Genomic DNA, 19,761 nt, shown 5'->3' with positions numbered 1-19,761 from the left:
TTTCTCCCTTAGATTTTAATTTCACGTTGCCAATGTGAGATGCTACACTCCGACAGGGTCCGATAATCAGTGACAGATTAGGTAGATTGTGAAGTGAGGATATTGTAACCATATCTGACTCATTTTAGTTGCAGATTTATGGTCATTTGGATTGAATAATTTGTGATGAATGACAAATAATATATGACGGATGATAGATAATCTGTCATTCTCATCCTAAGTATAATTTTTTTTACCATTCGATAAACAGTTTATTTATAATATAACAGCTGAAGTTATTTTTAAAATTATAATTTGATAATATATTATATATTTAATAACCAGTCAAAAAATTATAATTTTTATTTTATTTTTCAAAACATGAATTTAGAGACTTTTGTTTTGATCACAAGAAAATTAAGTACTTGAACTTGATTTTGAATGTGGGCATAAGGCAGATGCCAGATACGCATACAGTGGTGCAAGAGCTGGATGTGTAAGATTAGGCCTTGGCCAATAGCATTTATACTACTTGAATTGATGTATAATAATTATAGACATATGAGATTACCGATGAATTTAAACATTAGTTGTTAGTAGATAGAGATTCAATGGATAAAATCCTAAATTCGTCAACATATTCATTTAGAGGCGCATAAAAAAAACTCAAATCATATTCAATTCATTTTATGTAAAGATTAGTTATGAATCGATTTAAACGCATCAAATTCAAAAATATGAAACTTAAGTAATCATGTCAATATATTATTAGTTTGATTAAAAAATATCTTAGTCATTGAAAAGCCTGACGTGCAATCATTCTATTCTTTCTATGGATCTAATTTTCCATCCCAAACACCAACCTCGTTCACTAGAGAGGGGGATTTTCGACAGAAGAGGATTAGAATTTAGAACTACGGGGCGCAAAAATGCTTGTCACATGCACGCACAATTTCATTGGAAAAATGCAGAGATTAGTCAGTGAGGCATAAATATTTGCCTGGCCAATTAAAATGCAATCTTCTGTAGAAAATTATACGTATTTTCCTCTGTATTTGGGCTTTAATTCCTTATTGAATTTAGGCTCACACCCTTGGGCCTCAGAAGGACAGAACACTGCGGAATGAAGATTACCACCTTGCAGCCACTTGAGATGGTTCTCCTTGAACTCCTGGTGTTTTATCCTAGCCAACTCTGCAACCTCCTCTGTGTATGGTCCCGTCTTCACCATGGTCAGCAGAACCCGGCTGTACCGTAAGCTTAAAATCTGCTCACAAGTGGCAACCAATTTGAAACATGGATGTTCTGGGAACCTGTTGTCTGTTAGATCGTTGTCTCTTAGGACAGGATAGAAGAAAACCAGCCTGCCACCCATAACAAGCATCCTTGTGGCAAGTTCGAGCAAATCATGTATGCACTCAGCTAAGCTGTACGCTGCAGTTGATGGTATGTGATCTGCCCTGTGGTAATCAGGAACGGTGTAAGGACTCACAGTCCCCTTTAACAATTTCCGACCACCAGATTTACGTCCACCAGCACGAACCCCATAAGGAGGATCACAAATTATGGCATCGAACACCTAAAAAGGAAAAGAAGAAATATTTAATAATTGGAAAGAACCAAAAGAAAACAGCACTACCAAGAATAATGAACATTAGTCCGAGACTCCCAATAATTATACAAAAATAAGTGAAGCGAATAGTTAAGCCTTGCTGAAAATTTGTTCAAGAAATCCTTAAAATGCCCTATTGAACATTCTACAGATATCATTTCAATGCTTAAATTGAATAGAAACCCTAAAGAAAAAGCCCCAAGACAATACTCAAGAAAAAGATTGTCTGGGAAAAAGAAATGGAAAAGTCTTCATAGCACCATAATAACCATATGGCCTGCCACAAACACTACTGGTATGCCAAGGCAGAGCCCAGCAAATACAAGCTTCCCAACAACAGAATTTCAAAAGACGCATCTGGATGGAGCAAGACATGGTTACAAAGGTTGAGTTGGTAGCTCAAATTCCAAAATTGACTTCAAAATTTCCATATGTTTCGGCAGACTTTCAAATTCCCATTTTCATCAGTCTTTCTTCCTACTAACCAAATTGTTACCAAAGCAGCACACTGAAGTCACTACCTTCCTCCAGCATTCTCAAAACCTGGAAGGGATATGATTTCTGATGAGAAATTTGTCAGTCACAGAGGGAGGCAAGAGGGAACAGCAAGAAAAAGGAGAGTGAAAAATGATTTGGGGGTAAAACAAGTTGAATTCATTCCACAGCTAAACAATTCAATTAAAACAAATTGTTTATAACAGAGAAAATCAAGAGACACAGTAACAAAGAAATATACTAAATATTTTCATCCAATCATACAGAATAGACAAAACTTGGAGGAGCTTTAGCAATTCTTTCTTTGAGCAGGCTTTATGCTCACTCCGCATGATAGTCCAAGCTAGCAACTTGGGTCTGGGAGGAGTTTTGGATAGAAATATCTTTGTAGTTAAGTAGTAAAGAAAACTATGTAGGAAGAAATTGTGTAAAGATGGATATGCACAAGAAGAACCCATCAGGCTGAATGGACCATAACCCAGAATCAACTTGAAAGGGAAACAAATTGACTTTATTATGATCCTTGAGGACAGAACTCACTAGGTAAAACATCAAAAAAAGGAAGATAAAAATGAAAATTCCATCAGGTACTCATGATTGAGGTAGAGCCGAGATATTGACAACAAATCCAGCAAGAAAGGCAATCATAAAAAGAAGATTACAGCTGATCCAATATCAGTACTCATAGAAGGATACAAAGAAAATAGATGCTAACGTATGCAATTTCAAGGAGAGTATAAGACTGCCCATTTGATAAATTAGTTGCTAACATTTTTAAGTGGGGTCACATTCCGACAATCATGCACACTTTCACCCCAAAACATTCACGGTGGTTGAGTAGAAAGTCAACTGTAATGAGGCGTACCATCATATATCCTAAAACAACCTAGAAACTTGGGGATTACACAAACTAACAGTTCAGTAAATGATGAGCACAACCAATAAAAAATCATTCCCCAGTTCTCTCAAATTTGTTAGCAAATAAAATGACCCCAGCATCATTAGATGCCAAATTTCTTGAGAATTGGATTTCTCCATTTTGCACCTCTAGAAAAATTCTTGCATAATTCTTGGGTCAAGTTCTAGCACTAAATTTTCTTCAATAATCAACATATAGAGTGTACGAAGCACCAATATCTAACAGAATGGTTCGAATTGTAATCTCTTTTGAGAAGGTCTTTTATTATATAGGCAAGACTGCCTGTTATACAAGGAAACTTAAATCTGTACACGCTAGTCACACAGAGTGATCTTAGGAAGCTATATATGGTAAGCCAATTACTTTACATAGAGTGATCTTAGGAAGCTATACATGGTAAGCTAAATCTCCTCTCCTATTTATGAAAGTATATACACCCTAGATTAATAGCTATTAACAAGGCATAATTTATGGTCTTCTATTGACGTTGCCCCTCATAATGATGCAGGTTATCCATAAGCATCAATTTGTTAGTAATAAAATTATGCCGTTGCCATATGAGAGCCTTGGTGAAAATATCTGCCACTTAAGATTGCTAGACACATGAAGAAGAGAGATAGTTTGAGCTTCAAAAGCCTCACAGATGAAGTGGTAATCAACCTCGATATGTTTAGTGCATTCACGGATGATGGGATTGGCTGAAATGTGAATGGCACTAGTATTATTCACATGAAGAGAAGTAGGACCACTTGGAGAGAAGCCAAGTTCAGCCAATAGCCCTCGGAGTCAATGTATCTCAGTGCAAGCTTGGGAAATGGCCCTATATTCGGACTCAGCAGAGGCCTTAGAAACATGGTCTTGTTTCTTGCTTTTCTTAGAAATAAGAGCCGGACCAAGAAACATACACCAACCCATAGTAGAACGTCGAGTGTCACTACACCCGGCATAATCAGCATCACTATATGCTACATGATCAAGTGAAGTAACAGCGGGATAGAAAAGTCCCCGCAAAGTTGTGCCATGGACATAGTGAATGATTCGTCGACCTGCATCCATATGCAGGTGCCGAGGAGAAGCCATGAATTGACTAACCTGTTGGACTGCATAAGAAATATAAGGTCTAGTAATTGTAACATAGATGTTGTGATATGTGGCTCACATACTAAGTGGAAAGCATGCACAAAAGGAAAACATGAAGGAAATCAAGCAACAGAAGGGGAAACCGTCGACGGTAAGGCTCTAACCGTCGACGATTTGGAGCAGTGTCTGAGAGATTTTACTCTCTCCCTGAAACCGTCGACGGTTTGACTCAGGAACCCAACACAGATTTCAAATTTTGAAAGAGAGACGTTAAGTTGGTTGGGGTTTGGAGGGAAAACCTCCGAAAACTTTAAATATACGTTGTGTCTGATGTATATGTAGTTCGTTGATGTATTTTTCATGTCCTTTGGACAAGTAGATAGTGAAATTGTTACTGTTTGCTCCCATGGATGTAGGCATTGCTGAACCACGTAATTCCTTGCATATTGTGTTTCTATTACTTTCACATATTTGCAATGGATTGTTTTTGTATTTTCATCGTTAAGTGCTGCGTGTTTGATCATATATATATATATATATTGGTGTGCAATTAGTTTTTTTTCACAACAAATTGGTATCAGAACATTGTTGTAATGGCCTTTGGAACTTCATATGCAAAATTTGATGTTGTCAAGTTTAATGGAACCGGAAATTTCGGTTTGTGGCAAGAGAAGGGTGAAGGATCTGTTAGTACAGTAAGGTATGGTGAAGGCCTTATACGGAATTCAACCAGAAAGCATGAATGAAGCAAGTTGGAATGAATTGGAGGCAAAGGGAGTGTCAACCATCTGACTTTGTTCGACTAATGATGTGTTGTATCACGTCGTGGATGAGGATTCTCCGGCAGCAATTTGGAGAAAACTGGAAAGCCAGTATATGTTTAAGTCTTTATCGAACAAATTGTTTCTTAAGCAAAGATTGTATTAGCTTAAGATGGTGGAGGGTTTGGATTTGAACCAACACATCAACGTTTTCAATCAAATTATAAGCGATTTGATGCGTGTTGATGTGAAGCTCGAGGAGGAAGACAAGGCGCTGATGCTATTGAATTCCCTACTTGCGTCTCACATGTATGAGAATATGGTTACTACTCTAACATGGGGCAGAGAAAGCCTGAATTTGGAAGAGGTAACAAACGCATTGCTCGGTTTTAATCAAAGAAAAATGGCAAGGGATGAAATTTCACATGGTGAAAGGCTTGTAGTGAAGAGTAACCATAAACGTGGGAGAGGAAAATTCAAGAATGGATTGAGTGGTAACAAGTCTCGTTCGCAGTTCGGGAAGGACATAAAGTGTTTTTAAGTGCAGGAAAATTAGGCACATAAGACTAGAATGTCTAAAGTGGAAGAAAGGGAATGCGAAAAATCAAGAGGGTTCGTCTCAATCTGCAAATGTAGTGGAAGGAGACTCAAAAAGCAGTGATGGTGATATGCTATTTGTTTCATCGGGTTCAGAATGCCTCATGGATTCTTAGATCCTAGATTCTAGATGCTCTTATCACATGACATCAAATAAAAAATGGTTCAACACCTACAGGTCAGTTAAAATACTGGTCCTATTTTGATGGGAAATGATATTTCATGCAAAATAATTGGTATTAAAATGTCAAAATCAAAATGTATGCTGGTGTTGTGAGAACCTTATGTGATGTAAGACATGTACCAGATCTACGGAAGAATATAGTTTCATTGGCCACTTTAAATTGTAACGGATATAGTTACAAGTCTAAAAGTGGAATAATGAAAGTATGTGAAGGCGACTTTATGGTGATGAAAGGACAAAAGGTAGTAGGAAATATTTATGCACTGCAAGGTATCAATGTTGTAGGTGGAGCTGCAACTGTAGAATCTGAGTCAGATGTTTTGTGGCATATGCGGTTAGGGCATATGGATGACTGCATGTATTCAGATGTTTGGGGACCGGTGATGAGCATTAGGGGTTAGACACATGTATTTCGTGGGTTTATCATGAAGGGTCTTGGTGTATCTCATGCAATACAAGTCAGAGGTATTTGCCAGATTTAGCTTATGGATGATGTAAAAAACTAGACCAGGAGAGAGATCCTCAAATCAGACATGGGTATTGAGTGCGTTGGTTTTGTGAGCAGGGCAGATTGCATACAAGGCTTGTAAGGAACTTCTTGGTGAAATCAGTGAGTATGGCACATTTCTCGTTTGACTGATCGCCAAAGGTATCACTAGATGGGAGAGTTGTAAAAGATTTGTGGGCAGGTTTTGCGGTAGATGAACACTTCGGTGTGAGAGTGTTTGGATGTCCACAGGTACACGTTTCTAGTGAGGTGAGATCTAAGTTTAATGTTATGTCTGGACAGTACATCTTTCTGGAGTATAAGAAAAGTGGGTTCAAGTTGAATGATACAATGACAAACAAGGGGTTATTAGTGGAGACATGATTTTCGATGAGAAAGTCATGGTGCAGCGTACTCAAGTAAAGGAAGAGAAACAGATGCCAAAAAATTACAACAGCAATGAACATGTGATGCAGGTGGAGTTACAGGCTCAGGGCAGAGATGACATGGTTCATATTGCAGGGAGTTTTAACTCGAGAGACTAGCAAGAAAACAACGAGTCTAAATGCACTATTAGGCCACCACTCAAGTATAAATTTGATGTTCTGGGGTTTTATGCATTCATTACTACCAGCAGCAAGGTTCCTATTATTTTTCAAGTTGCAGTGCACAGTAAAGGGAAAAATAGATGGATAAGTGTTATGGTGGAGGAGATGGAGTTACTGCATAATAATCATATGTGGGAGTTGGTGGAGCTTTAAGTGGGGAATAGGGTGATAGGATGCAAGGGACTGATGTTTACGTTGTTTGTGGATAACATGTTATTAGCTAGGAAGGCTTTGACTGAGGGTAATCAGTTGGGAACTCTGTTGAAAGGTTTTGACATTAAGGTTTTGGGTACAGCCAAGAAGAGTCTTGGTTCGGAGATTCACAAGGACAAAGCTGCAGGGAGATTGGGGTTATCTTAGGATGACTTTGTGGATAGAACTACAGGAAGATTTTGTTTGTCATTTCACGGTGGTTTTGTGAAGAATCAATGTAAATTGTCTACCGCTCAGTACCCAAGAACGGACGATGATATTCGCCATCCGAGATATGTCAAAGGCCCCCTATGCTGGTGCAATGGGGTGTTTCGGCAAGCAACAGAGTGGTCCGTCAGTTGTGAGGTATATTAATACAAACTATGCAGGGGGCATTGATGATAGAAGGTTTACAGCAAGTTTGGTGTTTACTGTAGTTGGAAGACCTACTTCTTGGAAGCCTAAGGCGCAGTCCCAGGTTGTTACATCTACAACTAAATCAGGTTCTTAACAGAAGCTGAAGCTGCCATGGACAAGTTCAAGCCTTGTTTGGACTTGGTGTTTGTCTCCAGTTGCTAAAAGGGAGATGGTCCCACCATAATGTCCCAAGGTCATGGTGGAGTAACGGGTTTATGTTTTCAGCTTCTCCTAAAGGGCGTATGTTCACCAAGGTGGAGATTGTTGTGATTTGTGGCTCATATACTGAGTGGAAAGCATGCACAAAAGGAAAACATGAAGGAAATCAAGCAGCAGCAAGGAAAACCGTCGACGATAAGGCTCTAACCGTCGACAATTTGGAGCAGTGCCTGAGAGATTTTATTCTCTGCCTGAAATCGTCGACGGTTTGGCTCGAGGAACCTAGCGCAAATTTCAAATTTTGAAAGAGGGACGTTAAGTTGGTTGGGGTTTGGAGGGAAACCCTCTGGGAACTTTATATATACGTTGCGTCTAATGTATATGTAGTTGGTTGATGTATTTTTCATGTCTTTTGGATAAGAAGATAGTGAAATTGTTGTCATTTGCTCTCGTGGATGTAGGCATTGCCGAACCACATAATTCCTTGCGTATTGTGTTGTTATTGCTTTCATATATTTGCAGTGGATTGTTTCTATATTTTCATCATTAAGTGTTGCATGTGTTTGATCCTATATATATATATATATATATATTCCACTGTGCAATTCGTTTTTTTTCACAACAATAGACCAAGTTGCCAATCAGCATACGATAGGCTACAGGGTCAAATAACAAGTCACTCTCTTCTTTGTGCAACTTGAGATTAAGTTCCAAGGGAGTATCAAGACGAGTAGAGTCCTGGAGACCAGCAGTAGCCATCAAATCCTAGGCATACTTGTGTTGTGACAGAAAAATACCATGTGAACCAGCAGTAATTTCTAGACCAAGAAAATACATAAGAGATCCCAAATCCTTCATGTGAAAAGAGTCCTGTAAATACTGCTTTAATTGGGAGATTAGAACCGAATCAGTACCCGTGATGATTATGTTGTCAACATACACCAAGAGAATGACAACACCAATCTCATTTTTGCAAAGAAACAAAGATGCATCATACTTGCTTTTGAGAAAAGCAAACTTGAGTAGGGTAGAAGTAAATTTCTCACACCATGCACGAGGGGCATGTTTGAGACCATACAAGGAGCGACGCAACTTGCACGCTGCCAAAGTAGGGGTGGAAAGTAAACCTGCAGGAGGACGCATATAAACATCTTCCTTGAGATCCCCGTGAAGAAGGCGTTCTTCACATCGATTTGGTGCAAACCCCAATTTTGAGAAGCGGCAATAGCCAAAATTGTGCGAATGGTGGTCATTTTGGCCAACAGAGCAAAAATTTCCTCGTAATTTATTCCATATTCTTGATTATTTCCAAGAGCTACTAAGCGGGCTTTATACCTGTCCAAACTACCATCAGACTTAAGCTTAATAGAATAGACCCATTTACATTCAAGTGGAGTCACACCTACAGGACAAACCACCACTTCCCAAGTCTTAATAGCCTCAAGAGCACATAGTTCCTCTTGCATGTCCTGCTGCCAGCATTCCCCTTTGACTGCCTGTGAGTAACCAGTAGGAATAACAATAGAAGATAGAGTGGCAGACAACACAGAAGTAGTAGCACCTGCCATACATGATGGGAATCCATAACGGTTAGGAGGAGCAGATACTCTAGAGGAGCAGTGCAAAGGAGCAGATGGCAAGACAGGAGCAGAAGGGGGTAGCATTGAAGGTCTTTGCTGGAATAACATGCCTGGCTGGAACCTTTCAACATGAATACTAGGAGCACTAAAAGTGTCATCAAAAGAAAGCAAGAAAGCAACAGAAGACTCCAGTGAGGAAGACATAGGAAAGGACCATTGAATTTCAAAAAAAGCACATTCCTTGAAACACGAACCCGATTAGGGTTTGGATCATAGCATAAATAACCCTTTGCGTGACACTATATCCCAAGAAGGTACAATGTCTGGATTGGGCAAAAAGCTTGTTTTTGTCTAGTGGGGTAAGATGCATAAAGCATACACACCCAAAAATGTGAAGATTTGTATAGGTAGGATTGTGATGATAAAGCCTGAAATATGGAGACTTGAAATTCGAAACTTGGGAAGGAAGTCTATTTATAAGAAAGGTGGTTGTGGCAAGTGCTTCTACCCAAAACGTAGGAGGAACTCAATGAGCATGGTCCAGACAACATCTAAAAGATGGCGATTCTTTCATTCAGCTACTCCATTTTGTTGTGGAGTATATGGAAAAAAACATTGAGAGATAATACATTTAGATTGCAATAAAGATTGGAACTCACGAGACACATATTCCCCACTCGAGTCGGACCGAAGAATTTTTACAGCTGCTAAAAATTGAGTGTCAACAAGAGCTAAGAACAGTTTGAACATATGAAAAACTTCTGATTTGTGCTGCAAGAAATACACCCATGTATATCTGATGTAGTCATCAATAAATGTCACAAAATATTTGTATTGGGCATGAGAAATAATAGGACTAATACCCCAGACATCACTATGAATGATCTCAAAACTGTGGGTGGCTCTACTTCCTTCAGAAGGAAAGGGTAAAGACTTACTTTTGCCAAGTTTACAAGTTGCACAATCAGGAAACATAGTGGAAGAAGAATGCTCTTCATTATTCAATAGACCAGATTTCAACAAATAAGATACAACCCTAGAATTAGGATGACCAAGGTGCTTATGCCAGACTTCATTTGACACTCTAGACTTATTACAAAGTAAAGGCAGTACAGAGAAAGAAGGTAAGCTTCGTGGAACAAGTAGTTGTAGAGAAAAGAGATGTCCATGCTTAGGGCCTTTAGCTATCAATTGCCCTGACATTTGATCCTGCACAACACAACCACCATGAGTAAAATGTACATCATAATTTTGGTCCACAAACTGGCCAACAGAAACTAAATTCATAGAGAGATTAGGTGATACAAAAACATCCTTAAAAGGAAGAAGATACATCACCAACTGCCACAATGGGTAAAACACTACCATTGGCTTTTTGAATATGTGAAGAGCCACAATATCTCTAACATTACTTAAACCATGGAGAGAATTAGTCATATGAAGCACCCGAGTCTAAGATCCAAGAGGGAGATGAAGAACCAGTATCTTGAAGACCCATGCTGAAAATACACTCACAATCATTTCTTGCACCGTTTCTCGAGTTAGAAGAGGTGTTGGAAGCTGTAAAGCAACAGCAGAAGTTGCAGCAGTAGTAGCAGGCATAGCTGGCTGTAAGTCACCAGTAACAATAGCATGATAGACCTTGTTGGAGCGTGAAGGATGAATAGTACAGTCCTAAATAATGTGCCCTGGCTGCTTGCAGTAATTACAAAATTTCTGAGGACAGTTAGGGGCAATATGGCCATATTTCTTGCAACTATAGCACTGTGTGGTGCTTATGTCACACCCCTTCCCCTTGCCATGAGCAACATAGGCAACTGAGACAGCATTAGAAGCAACACGAGACTGCTCCATAATATTCTGAGTATTGAGGCATTGTTCCTCACGCAAGAGCTCTCCAAAACAAGCCTCCAAAGTCGGAACAGGATCTCTATTTACTAGAGAGGCACGAATAGATTCAAAGTCAAGCCTCAATTTCATTAGAAATTGGTCTCTTTGGCTGGTTTTGTGTACATGTTGTACTGTCACCAATCCTGCCTCCAATCCTTCTGCAGGGACCATAGCTGTAACAAGGTCGGAATAATCATTCCACAAAATCAGAAAACCAAAGTAGTCTTGAACTGATAGATCCCCTTGAGTATAGTTAGCACCGGGCAACTCAAGCTAGAAGTGCCTAGCATTGTTTTCTTGGTTATAGACTTGCTTGAGATAATTCCATATAGCCTTTGCAGACCTATTAGGATGCAGAGAAAGAATCAGAAGTGGCTCCATAGAACCAAGAATCCAGGATATGATTTGATTATCATTGGCATCCCAAGCTGCCTTGTCGGCCACAGACCTTTCCGCAGTAGATCCCCCTTTACTGCTACCATCTGTATGTCCCCACAGCTCTTTACCCTTGAGAAAGATCTCCAATTGAAACTCCCAAGCAGCATAATTTTTGCCAGTGAATCTGACGCAGACATTATCTGACTTCTCCATAAGTACTGAGGCTATGACCAACAATTTTGGAATTTTTCCAAAATATAAAAAAGAAAAAATCAAAAACAAGAAACATAATGGAAGAGTACTGGAATTGTTTATCGCCTTTTTATTGGGTTGTTGATGGAACAATTCATTTTGTTACATCATCATGGGAGCAGGAATTTAACGCAACAATGGTTGAGGAGATGGAAGTTAGGGGAGGAGGAAGATGATAAAGAAAATGAAGATAATGTAGGTGTTTTTGTACACTGCAGGGAGAAGAGGGGACTCCTGCATGTAGTGTGTGGCCAAAACAGGCTTGCTGTGGGTAAGAGAGAGAAATATAGGGCTGGAGGTGTTTGGGAGGGCAAGCGAGGGTAGGTAAGGCATATATTTGTTCATTAGAAATACTGAGATGATGGACATTGAATGAAATAAGCTATGTCGGATCGCATTATGTTTTGAATAATTTGCTCTCTCTCTCTCTCTCTCTCTCTCTCTCTCTCCCGCCCTCCCTCCCTCCCTCCCTCCCAGGCTTTGCAGCAGTAGGAAGCCCTCTTCTTTCTCTTGCAGGCTTCGCAGCAGCATGAATCCCCTTCTCTCTCTTGTTGCAGGCCTTGCAGCCACAGGAAGCACTCTTCACTCTCTCCCTGGAGCTGTTTGGGAGGCAAGCGAGGGTAGGTAAGGCATCTATTTGTTCATTAGCAATACTGAGATGATGGACATTGAATGAAATAAGCTATGTCGGATCACATTATGTTTTGAATAATTTGCGCTCTCTCTCTCTCTCTCTCGCCCTCCCTCCCTCCCTCCCAGGCTTTGCAGCAGTAGGAAGCCCTCTTCTTTCTCTTGCAGGCTTCGCAGCAGCATGAATCCCTTTCTCTCTCTTGTTGCAGGCTTTGCAGCCACAGGAAGCACTCTTCACTCTGTCCCTGGCAGGCTTTTTGCAACAGTGGATATTTTCACATGGTTTTTGAAATCCATGAATATTTTAATACGATTTTTTAACATGAAAATGATTAACAAATCTGCATCATCCCCTTTGGGGATTATCTCCCATCTATCTGGGATGCAACTGACCCACCCAGGGGAAGGGCAGCAACCTAGGCAACTATGCTACTGCTTGCAGATCTGAATGTCTGAATGGAAAGATAAGAACTGCAATAACTGGCTGCTCCTGAGTTTCAATACTGATTAACCATGTAGAAATAACAATGAGAGAATGCACGAGTATGCATTTTCACCTGATTGGCAATTCCAGTTGCTTTTCCTATCAAAAAACAGCAATGTTGCCATTTCGCTCTTCAAAATAAAAATGCATTTTTTCTAACTCATTTATTGTTGCCATCTTTTTTGAAACAAAAACAAAAAATAGAAATTGGTAAAGTTGGAAGAATACAAACAACCCTAAAATAATTGTAAAAAGTAAATGCAGACCATTGAACGTAAATTAATTGTAAAAACTTCAAAAAATATATATTGAATTTGGGAATTGGCTCCCAACAAATATGAACATCAATACTGAATATGACCTAAAAAGACTATGCACTAAATATAAAATACAATTGCTTTACAGCTTACAGACTTGTGTTTCTTGTTGCAAAATATTCAAGATAAAATTTTGAAAAATTACAATATAAGCATTTGAACAGGATAACCACACTCTTGATATAACACAATCCAAGTGAGATGAGAACAGGGCATTGAAAGAGAAATTGAAAAGTTCACTTTACAATAACATATTTCCTGTTGTATGCATGTTGCAACATACAACACACATCAGCCAACTCAAGCACAAAGTGTGTCATAAAAAAGAATATATTTTGAGAATATGACAACCATGATATAGGCTATAGCAGATAATAGTGCAGGAGAAAATGCTTATGAAATAAATTTTATGAATATTGTTGAAATAAAAAGCTATGCAACCAACTAAATTTTCGTATAGCATCTGTCAAAGATAAAATGGCAGCAGAATTAGATGATCAACCCCGTATAAAAAATAATAGTTAGCCAACTAATATTATCATCATGGGAATGCTGAACTGTATTTATGATTTAATTTATAAACTTCAGATAATTAATTATGGTCAAATGAAATAACATTTTATACTGATTATACAAAGCACACAGAATCAACATTGAGAGTATATGGCCAAGTAGATAATGTCATGCTTAAGCAACAGCATGAATAACATCATCAACAAAGGAAATAAGAAAATAAGTAACATCATCAATGAAAATTTTGAGATCTTAGGCATAGCAGAAATTCCAGTTCAAGAACAACCAACAGCTGCCAAAGAGCTCACCTCTTTCAACCCAGGACGCCAGGGAGGAAGGTTATTATCTGCCCGTAACAGAGAAATCGGCATGGGTAAGCCATACTGCAAAAGATGCATGAAAAGATGAAGTTCAGAACTGTGCAGATGTCTGCAGCAAGTAGTCACAAAATTCAAATTCCAAATTATTCAGTCAAACATCAAAAATAAAATAGTTAAAACAAAATCAATTTATTGTGTTTTACAGGTCTCAATTGAGGATTGCCTTGCCTCAAGATGAGGCATGCCTAAAAGCCTTGAGGCTCACTCTAAAATACCGAATCCCAAATTTGACACATTAGACACATAGGCTCATGCATTTGTACAAAAGGCATGCCATTTACAGCAATCTTAGTTGAGGCATGCACATTCTATGGGTGTGAATCTCAACTTAGATTTGTCTAGAAAATGTTTAACATGTTTCTATGAAAGGAATGTCATAACACAATTTTATTTCTAAAATTTTTTGAACCTCAACCATACCAAAATAATTAAGAGTAGGATCTAAGATCTTGAAAATAATTTGAATTTTGTAATGCTATAGCTATTTCTCTTCGCATGATTTACTAAATAAATTCAAGTTAGAATCTTTTGAATGGCCAACAAGTTGTTTTTACAAAATATAGTTGATTTCTAATATATTTTATTTGTAATTTTCTTAATTTTTATTTATTTTCAAAAACAAGTCTATTTTATGCAAATATTTTTATCTAAAATAAAATTCTCAAAAGGCTTCCTTGCACCTTAAAGCTTAAACCTTGCCTCTTAAGGTTTAAACCGTCTCGCCTACACCTTCACCCTTTAAAACATTCATTTACAGAAACAAAAATCATAACACCTACACTGGTTTCTTATTATTGCTTCATCCAAAGGGACAGTACACTTGAAATTCATTGTAAAGTTATGAGCCACACCTTATCAGTTTTATATATATATATATATTCTGCAAAACATTATGTAGACCAAAATCTGACATTACATAGTAAATTACCTGCTTGAAATTGCTCCAAACGTTACAGTCTGGGCCACGTCCATCACGCAAAACTTTAATGTCAATATCTGAACCCTGAACAATTTGTATAATGAATAGTTACATTCATATATAGACTTGTGCATGTGTGAGGTTATAAGTAAACAAGGAGAGGGATGGTGAGGTTTGAACCTTGCTCAAATGCATGCAGGGTGGTAAGATACCATACCACTGAGTCCATCCCTTGCATATATATATATATATATATATATATATATGCATATGTATATCTGTGTATATCTATATGTATGTGTGTGTGAGCGCATGGGTGCATGTGTGTAGTATAAAGCTAAAGCCAAGGAGCTTCCAGGTTTGGTGAGTACTTTATTGTAGGGTCCACATAAGATCTTGATGATTAGAATGAAAGTTATCTCATGCTGATCAAATTTTTATCCCATTCATATCAGATGGGTCTTGATTGATGCAATCAAATAAGAATATTTTAAAGATATTAAAAAATCTCAAAATAGAAGTAAAATTTTGGTCACATTGAGGGGTCTATTTCAGTGGCAGATCCAGAAATTTTCATTAGTGGAGCAAAGAAATACATTCAACTCACGAGTAATAATTTTTTATATTTTTCAAAGCATGAAACTAAAATGCACATACATTCAATTCACATGAGTAATAATTGTTTCAACTAATATCCATTTACTTAAAAAGGCCAAAAGAAATACTTCATAACTTTTTGTTACAATTAATTTCCCTATCTTACTTAAAACTTTTAAGTTTTTCTTACTTTTTGTTTTTAAGAGTGGGGGCAAAATAGTATTTTCAATGGGGACAACCTCTAAGTTTACAAAAACTTCTTTTAATCTTCAAATTTTCAGCGCGGGCACCTGGTCCATTCATTGACACATCAAGCCCAAATTTGATCAAAAAGTTAGGAGTATAATGGTCTTTCAGCCCATTGGGACTTTTTTTTGTATCAGCGTATGAACCCCATAGGAGAAGACATCACCGCACTTGATAGGTGTTAGCAGAACAAATCTCCTTGTGTGCATGTGTAAAAGATTACAACAAAAAGAAAATTCAGGGTAAAAGTGTTGCCGCATTTGTGGACACAACTGTTAGCAGAGTACTATTGTGTGTGTTTCTGTGCATAAATCATAATAATGAAAAAAGATTCAGAGTAAACATGAATTGCATAGAAAGCTAACCATAGTTGTTGCTCCAAAATGAGATGCAGCAATAAGAATGCTACCAGTACCAACAAAAGGGTCATAGACAAGTTTCCCTTCTGCAGCCAATGCTTGGTTGGCCATTAAGAAAGCCATTTCTGCATCCATGGCTGTTGGACCAATGTAAATGCGGCTTTTCAGCTGATAAGTTGGCAAGAGCTTCCTATCAGCAGCACCAACCGCTCGACCAAAAAAGATTCTCCTCTGAACCATGGGGGGAAGCCCATTATTAGATCCATAGTCATCAGTCTCCATAAGCCAGAACTTGTGAACTGGATTTCGTAAATTAACCCGACCCTGTAAACAAAAATAAAATAAAATGAATTAAAAAACTATAACTTATAATATATATATATATATATATATATGAGAAAATTATAAAAATCACACTTCCAATTACTTTGCAACTCTTGTTCTAGAGCCTATTATTTCCAATCTAAGTTTCATTTTAAGGAAAAAACGCCCCTATGACTTTGAGAGAATTGCTCCTCTCTATTTTTCTTTTGTCTTCATTTTCTTTCCCTTATTTCCATCTGCTGTTCCAGAGAGTTCAACAATCTTCAATATCCTTGAGGTTCCACACCCTCTTTCTCAAATTCTTATTTGCGTAAACATGTACGGGGCTGGGGTATGGAGGGTGGGCCAATGCCTCAAGGTGGGGCAAGAGAGCGTTAAGCTGCATTGTCTATGTCTTGTTAATGAAGTCGTCACTAACCTTTATTCAAACTAGGTTTTGTTAGGTCGCCTAGTCAACTACCCATTTAAGAAAACCTAAGTCTAATCCTAGTGTTATAAAAGTGATAGGATCATGATCTGCAAAATCATAGGTAGTGTGGTAAGTGTGAGAAGGTATTAGTGCCTCCATCGTCAATGTTCATGAAGGGTAACTTGAAGCATGGATGATCCTTTAATGAATAAATAGTCTTTTGTTTCACTTTATCTTTCTTTTTATTACAGAATCCCCTTAAGACCCTTCCTTGGCTAGGCAATGAGGATCATCTCACTTTAGGAATTCATCAAAGAGCACTATTGTGCTCCTTTAAGGAATTGATCGTTGGATTGATTCAAATCACTGTTATTAACAGAGAAATCACATTCAACAAAGAAAATAAACTGAAAAATTAAAAGAGGGCAATCAAGTCCAAATTTCAAATGTATCCAAAACAAGCAGGCTATTGTATATTTTTAATCACCATCAATTTTTAAATATTTACCCTTTTAATGTTGAATCCCCTCAAGACCCTCTCAATAGTCTGCCAAATCCCCTCACCACTAGCAGAGCACTAGTGTGCTCTTTTAGGGAATCCACATCAAATTCATTTATCACTGTTAGGATTTTCCAAAATGTAAAGAAACGATCATACAAGAATAGGCTTTTAAAAAGTAAAGAAGATCAACCAAACAACGCAACAATAGAAACCCTAGACACTAAGTTCCTAAAAATGGAAATAAATTGAATTGCTTACAATCAATAGAGGTGACAAACTAAAAAATTAATGCAATTTGCCTTCAACAAACTAAGTAGGTTACTAAAAAATTAATGCAATTTGCCTTCAAGAAACTAAGTAGGTAGGAGAGTGAGCTAGAGAAATTGAAAATCAGGATTTAAACTTTGGTACATTGGAAACAAAAAATATAAGAATGGGGTAAAAGTTATTGTAGACAAAGACATGTGAAATAGTAGAGGATATAATCATAAAATTCAAGGTCTTGGGTCAAGAGATAATAAATGGCACTCCTCATGCTACTTAAATAAGCTTAGAAGAAAACTTCAAAACAAAATTTGGGGAATATATGAATAGCTTTATACAAGAGATATCAAATATTGAGAAAATATTCAACAGAGTTTATTTGAGTAACACATTGGAAAGGACAATAAAGGTTATGAGAGGATACATAGAGCACATGGATACGGAGATAAAACGAGTTTAGTGATACGGTCTTAGACTTCGCCATGTCATATGATCTTATTATAATGTTAACATGCTTCAAAGAGAGAAGACACTTAATAACCTTCAAGAGTGGACAAAATAAAAGTCAAATAGATTTTTTTCTTCACTATGAGGGTAGATCATTTATCATATAAGGATTGTCAAGTTATCCTAGGAGAAAGTTTAACTACACAACACAGAATCCTAGTGTTTGATATATATATATATATATGTTGGAAAATGGAAGAGAAAGGGAGACATGAATCAATATAAGGGAACTAGGTGGTGGAACTTAAGGAAGAAAATATAATTAAAGATAAAATTAACAAAGACAGTAATTGGACAATAGGGGATGCTATAAATGCAAACACTATTTGGAGTAGGATAGCTAGCTCTATGAAAAAAGATAGCAAAAGTGATTTTAGGTGAATCCAAAGGAAGATTCTCGAGTAGTAGAGAAAGTTACTAGTGGGATCAAGATTACCAAAAAATTGAAAAGACAAAAAGGATTCGGTATGGAAAAAATATAGAAACATGGAAAACTTTCAAAAGTATAAAGAGGAAAGAAAAAAAATATATGCAAAAAAAGAAAAAGAAAAGCTATTAGTGAAACTAAACATAGAGCATATAATAACTTATATGCTGATTAGATACAAAAGGGGAAAGAGACATATTTACAGTTGCAAGAGCTAGAGTAAAAAAAAAAAAAAAAAGCAAGGACTTAGGTAACGTAAAATGTATAAAAAAATGAGAATGATAGTGTCTTGGTTAAAGAAAAAGAAATAAAAGAAAGATGGTAAATTTACTTTAATAAACTATTTAATGAAAACCAAGTAAGAAGCTTAAACTTATAATTGGCAAACGAGGAAAACGCAAAAACAAAAAAGGAAGAAGAAGAACAACAACAAGAAAGATTTATTCACAAAATTAGAGTTAATGAAGTTTAGTTCGCATTAAAAAGATGAAAAATGGAAATGCTATAGGACCCAATAACATCCTGATTGAAGTTTGGAAATGTTTAGGTAATAAAATATGATGTAGTGAACTAATTTATCTAAGAGAAACACTTACAAGGAACGGTTCCTCCACGTAGGATTTGGAACCTACCAATTGTAAGATGCCATGTTAGCACTTGGAACCCGCCAATTGTAAGATGCAACTTAGCACTTGGTGTGGGTACCAATGATATGGGTCCTATAGAATTCTTGGAACCCACCAACTATAAGATGCCACATTAGCACATGGACCTATATAAGTAAAAGATATTGTTTGATGTGGATATTAATGATTGAGGTCCCACAACACAATTATAAAAACTAAGAAAATTCCAAACGAGTGGAGGAAAAGCTTATTCAAATTATTCTAGTGATTCAAATGACTATAGCAAACAAAGCACAATAGCACAGAATATTTTGCTCCCGTCTTCGTGCAAAACCCAAATGTTGCACAATGAACAACTTCTCCATCGTGCCTAGGCAAGTCCACCAGGTTATCGTGCAGGAGCCATGCAAAAATAGCGAGCAATAACCTCATTACTCTACTTAATGCACATTTAAAGAGATAAGACCTTATGAGGCCTCCTTACCAATAAACATCAATTAGTGCTCATCTAATTAAGAACCATGCATATATATAAACGCTAAACTTTGAAAGGAACATTAGCCATCCAAATAAATTTTCCCAGAGAGATGGGAAGGGAGGACACAAGGAAGCATTCAACGATGTCCAAGTAAAATGTCTACAAAATGCACATAGAAAAGTGACGAGA

At 37.3% G+C, this 19,761-nt stretch overlaps 1 protein-coding gene across 1 annotated transcript in view; it reads right to left on the bottom strand.

Annotated features, from left to right (window-relative positions):
* Window positions 1-863: 863 nt before the first annotated feature.
* LOC131161991 (uncharacterized) overlaps window positions 864-19,761 on the bottom strand; it is a 37,162-nt gene continuing 18,264 nt past the window's right edge. The window contains exons 3-6 of the mRNA XM_058118071.1: window positions 16,042-16,359; window positions 14,843-14,917; window positions 13,843-13,917; window positions 864-1,558 (exon numbers count right to left, since the gene is read on the bottom strand). Of these exons, the coding sequence (XP_057974054.1) occupies window positions 1,013-1,558; window positions 13,843-13,917; window positions 14,843-14,917; window positions 16,042-16,359 (1,014 nt within the window). The 3' untranslated portion in view covers window positions 864-1,012. The remainder of the gene's footprint in view (window positions 1,559-13,842; window positions 13,918-14,842; window positions 14,918-16,041; window positions 16,360-19,761) is intronic.

Source organism: Malania oleifera, chromosome 8, assembly GCF_029873635.1.
Source record: "Malania oleifera isolate guangnan ecotype guangnan chromosome 8, ASM2987363v1, whole genome shotgun sequence".
Lineage (NCBI taxonomy): Eukaryota > Viridiplantae > Streptophyta > Magnoliopsida > Santalales > Ximeniaceae > Malania > Malania oleifera.
This window is presented reverse-complemented; position numbering and strand designations above follow the sequence as displayed.